Source organism: Buteo buteo, chromosome 5 (genome assembly GCF_964188355.1).
Source record: "Buteo buteo chromosome 5, bButBut1.hap1.1, whole genome shotgun sequence".
Lineage (NCBI taxonomy): Eukaryota > Metazoa > Chordata > Aves > Accipitriformes > Accipitridae > Buteo > Buteo buteo.
Genome location: NC_134175.1, coordinates 23,304,451 through 23,317,853, shown reverse-complemented (window position 1 = coordinate 23,317,853; position 13,403 = coordinate 23,304,451). Strand labels below are relative to the sequence as shown.

Sequence of the window (13,403 nt, the reverse complement as noted above, 5' to 3'; positions counted from 1 at the left end):
TCAACAGCAATGCTAAACACACTTGCTTAACTATATAACCTGCATGGCAGCTTCTTAGCTGGGGTAACTGCCCCTGAAGTCAACAGAGCCATGATAGCAGTTAGCAACCTGAAGAGTCTCAAATGACAGAAAACAAAAATAATAAGATAATTAGATCAACTTATGCAAAACTCTTTGAAGGACTGGGGCCTAAATAAATTATTTACTATGGAAGTAGTTCTGGGGTAATTTCTTTAGTTACTATTTTCATCACAAATGTACTGAAAGCTTTTTGTGCTTTGGGAAGCTGTAAAGATTGGGCAGCATTTAGAAGAATTACACTCAAACTTTACAACGTTATATCCCTGTAACTAACACATACAATGCACATATAGCACTGGATTGCTCTGCCAAGAACATATACAAGGTGAGTTGTGTTATTTCTACTTATTGTTCTGTTTACATTGGATCCCAAAGTGAAACAAATCATCTTAGTCCCCAGTTGCAGTAATTTACAGAATTATAGAACTCAAAGGTAAAGTTCAAAAAAAGGATATGCATCTTTCTTAGATAATACAACAGCAATTCTTCAGCATCTAGCTGCCTCTCTATTACCTACATTATGAAATAAAAAAAGAGATTATGAGTTAGAGAGGGATTTAATACAATCATCTCACAAGGATTAACTGTGATTTTGAAATGCAGTGATTGTGGATTCATGTGGTGTGTTTGTTTGGCAACAGGATCCGGTCACTTGATCACAATCTGCAGACAAATAAATGAATGGCTCAGGCAGTATTGGTCAAATATATCCTTTTAAAGTAATAGAAGTAATAGTTTACTGAGAGAACTGAAAGGGAAGAGAGACTGAGAAAGCACTGGATGGACAAGTGTAGAAAGAAAAGTCTTTGGACTAGATCCTTTGTTGATTCTTATCAGCATGAACCAGAAATCCCTTCACTTGTGTGTGTGAAAATTCTGTGTATTTTTACCTCCTTGAAGTTTCTATTAACCCTTTCATTTGCAAAGACCCATCAGCATAAAAGCACAGGAAAATCTTAGTATAAGAAGAGCATGGAGGATAGTAACTATATTTTAAATGTAATGAAGTTTAATGTGTATGAGTGGGGCTTATGCAGGCCTTGTTTTAGCCTTGTCTCAAGAATGCTGATGTATCCTTGGCATGCTTCAGCTTGTTGGAGACAAGATAACACAAACAACTTGGAAAACATTTTTTAAGACCCATCACTGCAGAATGAAAAGACACTGAGCCTCAGGCTTCTCTCAACAGTTCTGCTATACCAGCAGCTTGCTCCAATTTACCAGGTGTAAGACAACATGAAGTAGTTCAGGAATTTATTTGGAACTGTGGAGTGAAATAAGGTTTCAGGGTATGCCTTTAAGCATAGGTGGCATGTAATGACAGATACAATGATAGAAAAAAATTGAATTACTTTTCCTTAATTCACCTGGTAAAAAAAGAGAGCCAGTACTCTCTCTCTAGAGTATAAAAATGTTGACCAAACAACTGAAAAATATCTCTAGAAAAATGCATAGCAAGGTTGATTTGTTTGTTTTTTAACAAAGAAATAAAATTCCTTCATTTCAGCTTATAATATATTTTGGGTGATGTGTTTGTTAATAGGATTTTTCATTCACTTGACAAGCAAAGTAAGAAAAGGTGACAAAACATCTTAGAAAATGAAATGTGAGCTTTTGGCATCAAGAACAGAAGAAAATTAACTTATTTTCTTTTGGTGAATTACTGAAATTATATTAGTAAGCAGCATATTCTTTTACTAGTGATGTATTTACTCCAACTACACCAACTTTAGGAGTATATTAGTATAAGGTTTTAGTAAACAGATAACTAATTATAATTCTAAAAATTCTGTGATATAAGGGGTGACACAATGTCACTCAAACTTTGTAAAAACTGTGGTAGAAAGCAGGATGCTATATGTAAGATCAAAGACAAGAGATGATTATCCATGAATAAACTGTTGCTCCAGAATAACAGCTTTCCTGAATATGAACAGTAAACATTAAAGCACTGTTGTTCAAAAAAAAAGTATTAAAAAACTTATCTTCCTGCCATTCACAAAAAAGACAAGCTCATCTGTTGGGGACAAGCCATGCTATTGCATTGAAGTCTGAAAAACAAAGCTTTACACACCAAGAGAAATTAATTAAATGCTATATGCTCCTGAAAATCAACTGAATTTTCTTTGTTCTGCAGAATTTATTTTCAGACTGAGCATCAAATTAAGTAGATGGGAAGGAGCCAGCGTAATGTATGCTGTTTCTCAGCAATTAATACATGTTCAGATGCTAATGCACCAAACTTTCTACTCCTACTCCCCACCCCAACTCTTCTGTGGTGAGCTGAAATCACCCGAAAAGAATTTGAGCCCTCTAATTCTAACCTTGTAACCTAAGACATAAGGCACTTAACTGTGAAGGGGGACTTCTGCATTTGAGCTACTAGTGCCAGGCCTGGTTTTTTTTATATTATTCAGTAACTGATGAATTTAGAATACATAGGAATTCCTGAAGCTAGAACTGAGGACATGCAACATTACCCACTTCTGTGGGGTGTCAAATGCTAAGCTGTGGAGCCATGCTTCTCATTTTAGCTTGTCACTGACCTGAACTATCTATATTTTTTTTCCTGCAGAGTGACCAAGTTTTAACAAAGTCAAGATTACTACTACACACACATTTAAAATTTCCTTCTGGTTATCTCTATGCCATGCCAGCTCTATACCCTGACTGCTGTGGGTGCTATTGTAAGATGACCATACTCTAGATATATTATGTTCTTAGAGAAAAAAATCCCAAACCCTAATTTGGGAGTCTAGATTCTTATCCATTTCTCTGGATGCGTGTCCAGGAAACAAGGTAATTAATCTTTAAATGCTTTATTACAGCTGGCCTTTATTTTTTTTTTTAGAAGGGGACTTATGTATATGTCTTTCAAAAGTCTCCATTTGTGTATGTTCGTGTCTTTTGTTTCATTTACCATTTTTACATTTTACAGCAAAGGTCTCTTTATTTCGAGTCAGAGTAGGCTTGCAGGACAAAGTAGTCAGTCCCAGATCTTTTACCACTCCCCATTAGAAGGAAAGAAAATGATTCTCAGCAGAGATATGCCGCTGCTTTTGTGTTTTAGCCCCTAATGTATGCCCGAGAGCTACCACGATGCAAGCACTGAAGTGATGTCAGTCACTACGTCCTGCAGGCAAAAGCCCTAATGGGTCCTGCCAACTGCAGCACTGCTGCAGTATTCCACATGTGTTGTAGGTACAACGATGCAGGTTCAAAGGCCTAAGAAGAGAAAGAACCAGACCCAATACTAGATTTTGGCCATCCAGTATCTAATTTTCAGAGTACTAGGTCTCCAAACCAGAACCTAGTATTTATGTTAGGTGATTAAGCTTACACACACACAGAATAGGAGTACCAAGGGTGGATAGTTATAGAAACACTTCCTTCATGAAGAAAATAAGTAGAAAGAGTTCTTCTCAACCATCTCCAGTTTGGGTGTTTCTGAACAGTGCACATTAATGTGTCAATAGCCATCCAACGTGTCAGTGCCTTTGGAGCCCTAACCTTTCTGCTTATCTAGACCTCTGAGTCCGCACATTTTAAAAAAAATATTAAAAATGTAACAAACCCCCCCTCTTTAACACCTGTATAGTCTAAGAAAATTTCTTTCATAATATCCCACGTAGCCATAGTATCATCTGTCAGGTTGTTTAATTGCTGATATTTCTAGCTTCCATGCAGTTTTTCAAACACCTAAAAGCCAGGAGACAGCTTAATGTTTCAGCCCCCCCAAACCCCAACAAACCATGTTTGCTACGTGTATAGATTTTACTGAGACAACCAGACAACAGCACTGCTTGTGAAGAGGCAGGGAGGAATCTTTGTTAATAATAACTGAGAAATACTGACAAGCAGATGCGTGATCTGCACAACAGAAAACAAAGTGCAGGTCTAGAACATGATGAATCCCTGGAGTACAAACACCTCAGCACCAGGGGTGGGGCGACATCATTGCCTGCAAGGGTTGGGCTATGATTTTTACAAGATTTGACTTGTCTGGAACCAACGAGCACCTGTGCTGACGCATAGGTCCATAGGAAAACAACAGACAATGCACCTTCCCCACAGTTCAGTAGATCTATATGCTCCCTGCTTCAACGTATCCCAGGATTTACCCATGTTTTGGGGCTGTTATCAATACCTGGGGTTGTGAGCTGTCATTAACAGGCCCATGCAGTGAAACTAAGAAGATGTTTCAAATCAGAAAAACTAATTATGGCAGCAGTATTCATATTTTATTTGATTTATTGACTTTCTTACAACATATAAAAGCCAATTTAATACAAAGAAAGTGAAGAAAAAGAAGTAAAAACCAATGGGCCTTCAGCTGCCTAAACCACACTTCTAGTGCCACTTCAGATGATTTGCTATAACCTGCTTGGCCTCCAGTTGCTATGTCATATCTTCCAGTCCTGTGCTCTCCTATGCCTCTGCTGCCTTATGACATCTAAAATGGTCTGGACACCTATGTTTAAGCTGTTGAATTTCACCTACTCATAGTGGTTACAGAGAGACAAACAAATTGAAACAATAAAGACTTCATATCTTAATAGCCAATGCAAAACCAGTTTAACCTACTAACCTGATTCCTGTTACATATACAGTGTCAACTCCTAAAAGTGATGGAAGGCAAGAAGAGAAAACAGTATGTGGAAAACTGAGGAGCAGTGAAATAATACGAGCCTACAGGCTGACGTGTCAAACAAATCAAAGCCATTTATTTTCATCACAAATGGCAGTCTTCATGGCTCTGGAGCTATCTGACCTGTAAGTAACTGGAAGAGCAATCACCATGCTCAGCAAGAAATAACTGATGCAGAGGTTCACTGAAACCACACATTGAACGTACAAACTACTGCTTTTCCCAGTTCTACTTTCTTATCAAAGAACTTGCTGCAATTTTTCAGGTGTTACTTTGGGTAACTTCTGTAGACTCAATAAAAAAGTGAACTTTTTTCTCTGTGTTAGGATGTATCCCAGATCAAAGCCCCAGATTCAAATACCATGGAGATTTGTGTATTTGTGTGTTTGTGCATTCAGAACTGAAATCTCAGTTTTGCACTTCAAGAGGGGGAAAGGCTGAAGTTCTCAGTCAGTTCAATATTGTGGATACTGATGCTGAAATCTCAGTATTTTGGCTGGAGCTTTCATAATATATAAACTTTGATATATTCTGTGTAATTTCTTGCTCTCATCTTAGGTTGCAAATATATACATACTTCAAACTTAATAACACCAGAATTTCTGTTACCATTTAATACACTGCTGCTTTATAGTTTCCTGTTTTCTCCAGGTGCTGCTACCTGAGTGTGGTCTAATCCCACCGCACCCTAGACAGCATCAGATGACTGATCTTTGCAGATCATCTTTTGATCTCATTATGTTTTTTCTACCTTCTTTAGCACAGGAGTGGTCAAGAGTGGGAGAAAGCTCTTAACTGTACTTTCATGGATCAATATAGTCCTGAGTACAGGACTGCTTAAGAATCCTTCCCAGACTGTCCTGGTTTCAGCTGGGATAGAGTTAACTGTCTTCCTAGTAGCTGGCAAGGTGCTACGTTTTGAGTTCAGTATGGGAAGAATGTTAACAACACTGATGTTTTCAGTTGTTGCTAAGTAGTGTTTAGTCTAAAGTCCAGGATTTTTCAGCTTCTGATGCCCAGCCAGCGAGAAAGCTGGAGGGGCACAAGAAGTTGGCACAGGACAGAGCCAGGACAGCTGACCCAAAGTGGCCAACGGTGTATTCCATACCATGGGACGTCCCATCTAGTATAGAAACTGGGGGGAGTGGGGGTGGGGAATTGCCGCTCAGGGACTAGCTGGGTGTCGGTCGGCAGGTGGTGAGCAATTGCCCTGTGCATCACTTGTACATTCCAATCCTTTTATTATTGCTGTTGCCATTTTATTAGTGTTATCATTATTAGTATCTTCTTTTCTGTTCTATTAAACCGTTCTTATCTCAACCCACAGGTTTTGCTTCTTTTCCCGATTTTCTCCCACATCCCACTGGGTGAGGGGGGAGTGAGTGAGTGGCTGCGTGGTGCTTAGTTGCTGGCTGGGGTTAAACCACGACACAGAGACAGGTTCATCCAGTCTCCTATTCAAAGCACACTGAACTCCATGTGAGCTTTCCCATTAAGTTCAGAGGCTTTTGGCTTACTCCATGAGAAAAAGAAAGCTTCCGGTGGAAATTGTAACTAAGTGACTCTTCCAACATTTGGGATAAAATTCATCTCCTATATATGTAGGTCAGCCATAGCAATTTGCCTGGCATAGTAAGAGAAAATCATAACTCTTGTTTCTTGCATGTTTTTAACACAAAGATGTCTGTGCCTAAAGAATCTAAAGCAGCTTTACTACAAATTAGAGCATCACTTCTGATCAAAAAGGGACTGAATCCAACAAACAAGGTTCTGATTCTTCAACAGACAAAGATCTCTGCATTCATGCTCTACTGCAAGACTCAAATCTAAATTAGAAAATTAGCTGAAGCCATTAAAAAGCCATTTATCATACGAAGTTGTTAAGGGCAGTAAGTGGCAGTGTTATCTAACATACCTTTATACTTCATCCTAACTTTCTTCTCCTGCAGCATTTGAGCTGAGCTGTTCAGCAGCTTGTTGAAGATACACACTTCAAATGCAGGAGATGTATTTCTAGCAATTAAATGCAGTAATTTAAGCAAAGACTGTAATGAATATACTGGATGGAGAATGAAGATAAGGATAGAAGATGTAACGTGCATATTTTTGGTAGCTGATTCTATTCTGAAAATGAGAAAATACATTTATCTGTGTGTTGATTAGTGTGTTTTGGGGCAGAAAATCAGTTTTCCATTCCATTCCATTCCATTCAGGTCTTGTGCACTCTGGTTTGTCATTCATACAGATATGGCTTGAGGAGTTGAGGAAGCAGATTCATTGTTTTTCATCTAAGAGAACAAGCAAGAAATGAAAAGAGTGACTTGATAATATTATTTGACCGGCAAACTCCCAATATTGCCCTTACCAGGTGCCTCCAAGTCACTTCACAGTGTTCTACAGGAGATACCTACAGAAGATGGCTGGAAGGAAGGTCAGTGATAACTGGCGTCAGGGGGACACAGGGATGGAGAAGCATGGTCTCTGCACTGGTGGACCTCACCTCCCGCAAGCTCCTGTGATGAGAGTAAGCCCATGAACCTATTGATTTGGGGGCCAGTGATGCCCCACCATGACCACAGAAATACTACAGGAGTAATCTGTGAGTGAGAGCTCAAGAGTTTCTATGGCAGAACTTCAGGCACAGTATGGATTTATAAGCTGACAAGGACCTTGCTTCACAGATGTCATAGGCTAAATAAAAACTTACACAGAAAAAGAATTGTAATAGCAGTGGGAATATGACTTAGTGACCAGTTGCAGAAAACATAGAATATAAAGGATCAGCATTATAAGAAGTGTATTGCCTCATTTGTTTTTCTTCCATATCCTTTTGTTAGCTCTGAGTTAATTATTTTCCTCCCAAAGAGTACTGGGCATAGCAAGGAGTACCAGAATGAGGTGACAGTGCCAGAGTGCAAGTCACTGGGGGAAAGCACCTGGAAGGAGACTGAAAATGCTTGGAGGCTCATCCATTGCATGTCAATAAGATAAGCTGTTTAATCCTCTATACGATTTGACATACAGAAGAAAGGAGGAGGCTTCAGGGAAAGAGGGGATTGTGAAAATTATATAAATTTCAAAGGAAAAAAAAGATTATAAAAAAATAGGGAAATTCCAATACAATGCTTGAACGGCATTTGTTGGAGTAACTTGTGTGAGTGAGACCTGTTACCAGACATTTCAATTACAAGGAGCTATATGATATTGCTGTATACAAAGCATGACCAATAGAAGACATCATTAGGCAGCCCACCATTCAAGGGTGCCAAAAGCAGTATGCAATTCTATCCAGAGATACTTAAACAGACCCTTCCCTCACCTTCTTATTACCATCTCAGTAAAGTCATCTGCGCAGCTTGCCCGTATTTGTTCAGCCGTCAGAGGGCTGTTCAGTGCAAAGGTCTTTTTCAGTCCTCTTTCATTCCTCACACTAGTTACTGCATCTCTCAAAGCAAAGAACACAGAGCTTCCCAAGAAAAGTCCTGCTTCGCCTATCCCCTGAAAAAGAAAAAAAAAAGTAGTCAAATAGATGTAGATTTTGAGCAAATGAGAGGAGTACATGCCATATCAATAGCAACTAAAAAGCTTAAAAGACAGTGACTTTAAAAAGTGTTTTGTCCTTCAGTAAGGAAGCTTATTCTAGATTTAGTGGAAGTAAGCTTAGATCACACCAAGTCTTCTGATGGTAGCTGCTTTCAGGGAGCTAAAAAGGTTGATTTCAAATATTGGCTATCGATTTTAGAATCTTTTTGGCTCACTGCTAAACTGAAATTTAGAATAACTAGCAGATAAAATTAAACCTATCCAAACCTAGGTTACAGATACAACTAAGAAACAAAGCTTGAACTCATGATAATTCCCTGCAGACAAACACCACTGACCTCAGTGGGCTTGACATCCTCTCACTGGTTCTGACATAAGATTCACATTTTTCCTTATCTCAAAGATAGGTCAAATCCACCCTTATTCCATCTCAGTGCTGTGGTATTGAACATTTTAATCTGGACTGGATTGGGATATTGCAATTGAATTTTACTTATCCCTTTGCTAACATCTAAGAACCAAACCTCTTCCCCAAACATGGTGCATGAAGATTGAATCACACCTTCTTACAGTGAATTTTAAGGTTAATTATAGGAGATAAGTTCACAGGAAAGAATAAAAGCTCTGTTTGAAGAGGGATATTAGCATCAGCTCTGTAGATCAGCTCCAAATCAACTATGTAACTACTTCACCTAGATGACATTTTTTCAAACAAATACTATTCTAATTATGTATTTCTGAGACAGCTTTAAATAATTTTAAAGGACCTATTTGTTCTTTAGCAAATTTTGCTGTAAAATACGCTTTTTTCCTCCTGTCATGCTGTTTTATTTTACCATATTCTAAAAGCATACCTAATACTTGAAACAGATGGAAATTTGCAGAATTACCTTCATCTTGATTTACCATTACTACTTATATGCAACTGGCCAGAATATTCGGTTGTGTAAATTGAAGTAATGATTATACCAACTGAATACTTGAGCCAATCTCTCATATAAATACACACATACAGTCCTATTTCTTATTGCATAACACACATAAGTAAGCTGCACACTCTTATTGTCATTATGATTTCTCCATCAATTTCTTCGGTATTTTTATTCTAACCCTTCAGTTTATCACCACATTTTAAAAGTATGGTTTTAAATTCAGCTTGCAGCTTCTGTGTGTGGTCTGTTAACAAAACCCTAAAATTACTACTTGCCAACCATGAAAGATATGCAGCAATATCCCGCATTATATCTTTTCATATTAGTTTCCCTGATGCCATAAATAAAACAATTCATGGACACTTGTTTGAAATGTTAAAGAAGAGAAACTGAAAACTTATATATATTTTATATCAGAGCAATTTCTCTGTTCATCCTGGGATCTAAGAATTAGGCTGTGTGATGGTTTGCTTACCTTGGATGAGTAGATGGCATAAGGATTTTGGGAAGATGACAGCAGGGAAACACTAAACTGTTCTGGAATATCACAAACAGCAGGGATCTTATACTGATCTGGACCCCGAGTATAGAGGACTCCTTCTGGAGAGTACTTTAATTCCTCCATTGTGTACAGTCCAATGCCTTGAACAAAGGCACCTTCAATCTTTAAATAAGAAAAAAGATAGCATTTATGTTCCCATGTTTGGTAAAACAGGTAAAACTTTGGGAAGAACAGATTTGTATCACTAGCTGTTAGAAGACCATTTTCTTTCCTGTTTGTCTAATGGGATTCTTCAACATTTGGGGGCTACCGTGATAGGAAAAGCTTTCACACTCCTCTCTCATACCAGGCAGAGACAAATGCTTTCATGGTGAAGTGATGAGAACTGTGGACCAGCCTGCAATGAAGAAAGGTGTTTCCCTGCTATCAAGTGGGGAAGGCAGGTGAAACAACAGGAGAATTTGGAGACTGTAGATCAGGAACAGGATTTAAGTCCAGCAGATAGATAGTGGGCATATATACATACAGGAAGTACTACACCATAGGTAAAATTCAAGCTTCATTGACATCTACAAAGCTCTGACACTGACTCAAATGGGGCAAGTCTACAAGTAAAGGATCTTCTATATGACTTATTATCTAGTAAGAAATTAACATTTTCTGAATTAATGAGGTAATCTTCACTTTAGATAAGGCTATCAGTCTAACAGAAAAAAGACAGCAGGAAATTCTTGGAATACCTGTCCTATATCCACAGCTGGATTTATGCTGTATCCAATGTCCATAACAATGTCTGTTCTGAGGTTCTGTCAATAAAATGCAAATGCATATTACTGAGAGAGATGCATGGAGTGGAGGTATTAAAACATAATGTAGGTTAGAGTTGGTATTCATTGTTACAACATATGTTAAGACAGAGGCCCCTCCATGTACACAATCTCAAAGTAATTGCAAATAGCCCACTACAAGCAAAATAGGCTTGTCTCAACTTTAACAGAAGGCAGCTCTGCCAGATTTTTCCCATTGCACAGGGAAATCCCCACATAAATAAGTATATCTAGAGGGCATATGATCAGCAGCCTATGACATTTAGCTGTCTAGATGGTCAAAAGCCTGCTGTAATTTGTTTGCTGGCAAACAGGGAAAGAACAAGCAAAGAACGTGTTAGATGTCTGCCATAATCCAAAAGGTGAACCCGTATGACATTAATAGAGACGTGCCAATAGCTGGTTAACACTGCACAGCTTTCATTCTGTTCCACCTGTAATTTGTATTTACACTGTTGATATATTTCCTATCATGTGAAGACAGGTGACTTATTAAGGCAAAACCTGAGTGATTGTTGGAGCACCTCACTCAGTTATTACCTTGTGATCTCCTGTTAGACAGTTAATTTCCACCTCTGAACAAGCAGCTCCATAGAGGAAATATGTGAATGGCTGTCCTTCCCCTTTCTCCCAATCCATGTTTTCATTGTAACCTCTGACAGAAGAAACGAAGTCCACAAGAAGAAAACCAATGCATGTTTGCATCATAACAAAGCAGATGAGCACATGAAATTTGAAAGTACTTCAAGTGAAATCTTAAATAACAGGTCAGAACTCCAACAATTAAATTCCATGAAATCCTACAGAGTACTAGTAGTTTAGGTTTGATGGAGCTGGTATTTATATAAAACTTAGCAGACAAGCAAGCTATTTCAGTTTAGGAAACAGCATAATCTCAGAAATATACTAATAAAGACATGGTAATCAAGTTTGAATACAAATTTAAAGTAATGGTTGCTGAGGTAATAGCACATAAGGGAATTCAGAAAAAGGGAGGAAAACTGGTCAGGACCTATGAAAGAATAATTTACAAGAGAGAAACGAAAGAGTTAAAATTACAGAAACTGCCTACAGAATGAGAGGGTTAAAACAGGAATATTGAAATAAAGGTGTAACTACTTAGAAGGGAGGGGGGGACTAACTGAGGAGAGTATAGTAGTCAGGACTGATGGGGTAAATTTAATAGACACAAAAGGACAGTGAAATGCAGTATCTCCCATCTATGTGACCAAGGCATATTTTCTGACCATGTATGACTGAAATGTCTTTGTTGAGCATATTTAAAATTATACCCCATAAAACAGTTATAGTATAATTCAGACCATTGAACAGTGCATTGAAAAAGGGATACACAAAATCCACATATTCGACTTCTCACATCCCATCTACCTCAGCTGGCTTTGAGATTCTTGGATGTGAAGGATATGACTGGATAAGAACTACATCAATACAGGATTTGACGCTCAGGGATCTGCAGATGTTTTTAGACACTATCAAATGTCAATAGCAACGTATGACTATTGCTCATTGCTTTGGAGATATCAACATTCCTAAAGGGCTGCATAAGAAGAAAACATACTTGAACAGACTTAACAGCAGGAAGGGACATTTTGTTTGGGCTTTTCTTGGTGTTTTATGTAAGTATGGGTTTGAGAAGTGCCTCTTCAACTTAGTCCAGGCTGCCTGAACACCTGAAAAGTTGCTATTGATAAATAGGTAATACAGGTGAAGGGAGAGAAGATAAAAGGCCCAGCAGGCTACAAGAGACGCTTTGCTTTGAATCCCACCTGAGTTACAGCACAGGAATTTTTCCTTTCTGGTTCTTTAAAAACACTGTGAAAGGATTCGGAGAAAAAGGACCATGAGATTGCATTGAGAGAGACTAGTGGGAATTGTGTTTAAGATTACTGTGTCCTACAATAGCATGCTGTTGTAAATAAATCCACATCTAAGCGTATATATGGTGGGAATTTTCTGAGGCTCCAGAAGCAAAGAGGTCAAAACAATGACTCCAAAACTAGGGTCAGTGAGCAACCCCACTTCTCATGTAAGCACTAAGTCTCCCACTAGCTTTCAATTAGTGCTGAATCATGGCATCTGTTTCCTAAATTAGTTTTAAAAAAAAAAACAGATTACCATGAGATCTCTCTTAAACTCACCCAGACATTTTAAATTCTCCTTCCTCTAAAGAAAACTGACCTTAAGGTTCAGATCTAGAATTAAATGGGCCTAATTTTCTACAAGTGCAACTGGTTGCTAATTACAGGTGTGTGCTGGATAAATATTCTAATGCTGCCACTTGTTCTTCCTGTCATGCAACTTGGTGTGATCATGTTTGTGGGTAAAAGTGTAAATAATCTGTAGTACAACAATATTGATAGCTTGTAGCAATACAGCCTCCCGTAAATAAACTCTTTCCCATTTTGCACACCTATTGTTACGGGCAGCAGTCACTTTCTAGATGCTTTCCGGTTTGCTAGTGGCCAAATCATAGAGCAAAGATGGGATGAAATATTCTTTTGATACTTCCTAGAGAGTCCACATAGGGCTAGGCATAAATTAGTGCTTAAACTTTATACACCAACCCCCCCATATATCAAAGAATTACATAAAATATAAGCCGAGCCATTAGAAGGAACTATTGGATGGGATCTTCTATTCACAGCATTGGTTATCTTCAGAAATCAGTCCTGGTCTAACCTATGCATTTTTAAGGAACAAAGATGTATTACCTAAAGTAGCCAGTAGCTGAAAGACTCACACTTTGTTCAAAAGCTTCTTTAATCTGTAAAATATATCAATGTTTGTGGTAAACCAAGGAAGGAGTCAGGAAGGAACACAGCATATATATATATTTATTTATTTAATTT

At 38.2% G+C, this 13,403-nt stretch overlaps 1 protein-coding gene across 8 annotated transcripts in view; it reads right to left on the bottom strand.

Annotated features, from left to right (window-relative positions):
* Nucleotides 1-4,315: 4,315 nt before the first annotated feature.
* The window catches only part of AOX1 (aldehyde oxidase 1), a 46,745-nt gene continuing 37,657 nt past the window's right edge, over nt 4,316-13,403 (bottom strand). For 4 of the 8 annotated variants that reach the window (XM_075028090.1, XM_075028091.1, XM_075028095.1 and 1 more), the window contains exons 30-36: nt 13,266-13,318; nt 11,074-11,188; nt 10,447-10,512; nt 9,680-9,868; nt 8,049-8,227; nt 7,141-7,242; nt 4,316-7,017 (exon numbers count right to left, since the gene is read on the bottom strand). In XM_075028090.1, the coding sequence (XP_074884191.1) occupies nt 7,014-7,017; nt 7,141-7,242; nt 8,049-8,227; nt 9,680-9,868; nt 10,447-10,512; nt 11,074-11,188; nt 13,266-13,318 (708 nt within the window). In that variant the 3' untranslated portion in view covers nt 4,316-7,013. The remainder of the gene's footprint in view (nt 7,018-7,140; nt 7,243-8,048; nt 8,228-9,679; nt 9,869-10,446; nt 10,513-11,073; nt 11,189-13,265; nt 13,319-13,403) is intronic. The other 4 variants (XM_075028092.1, XM_075028094.1, XM_075028093.1 and 1 more) reach the window with 3 other exon arrangements.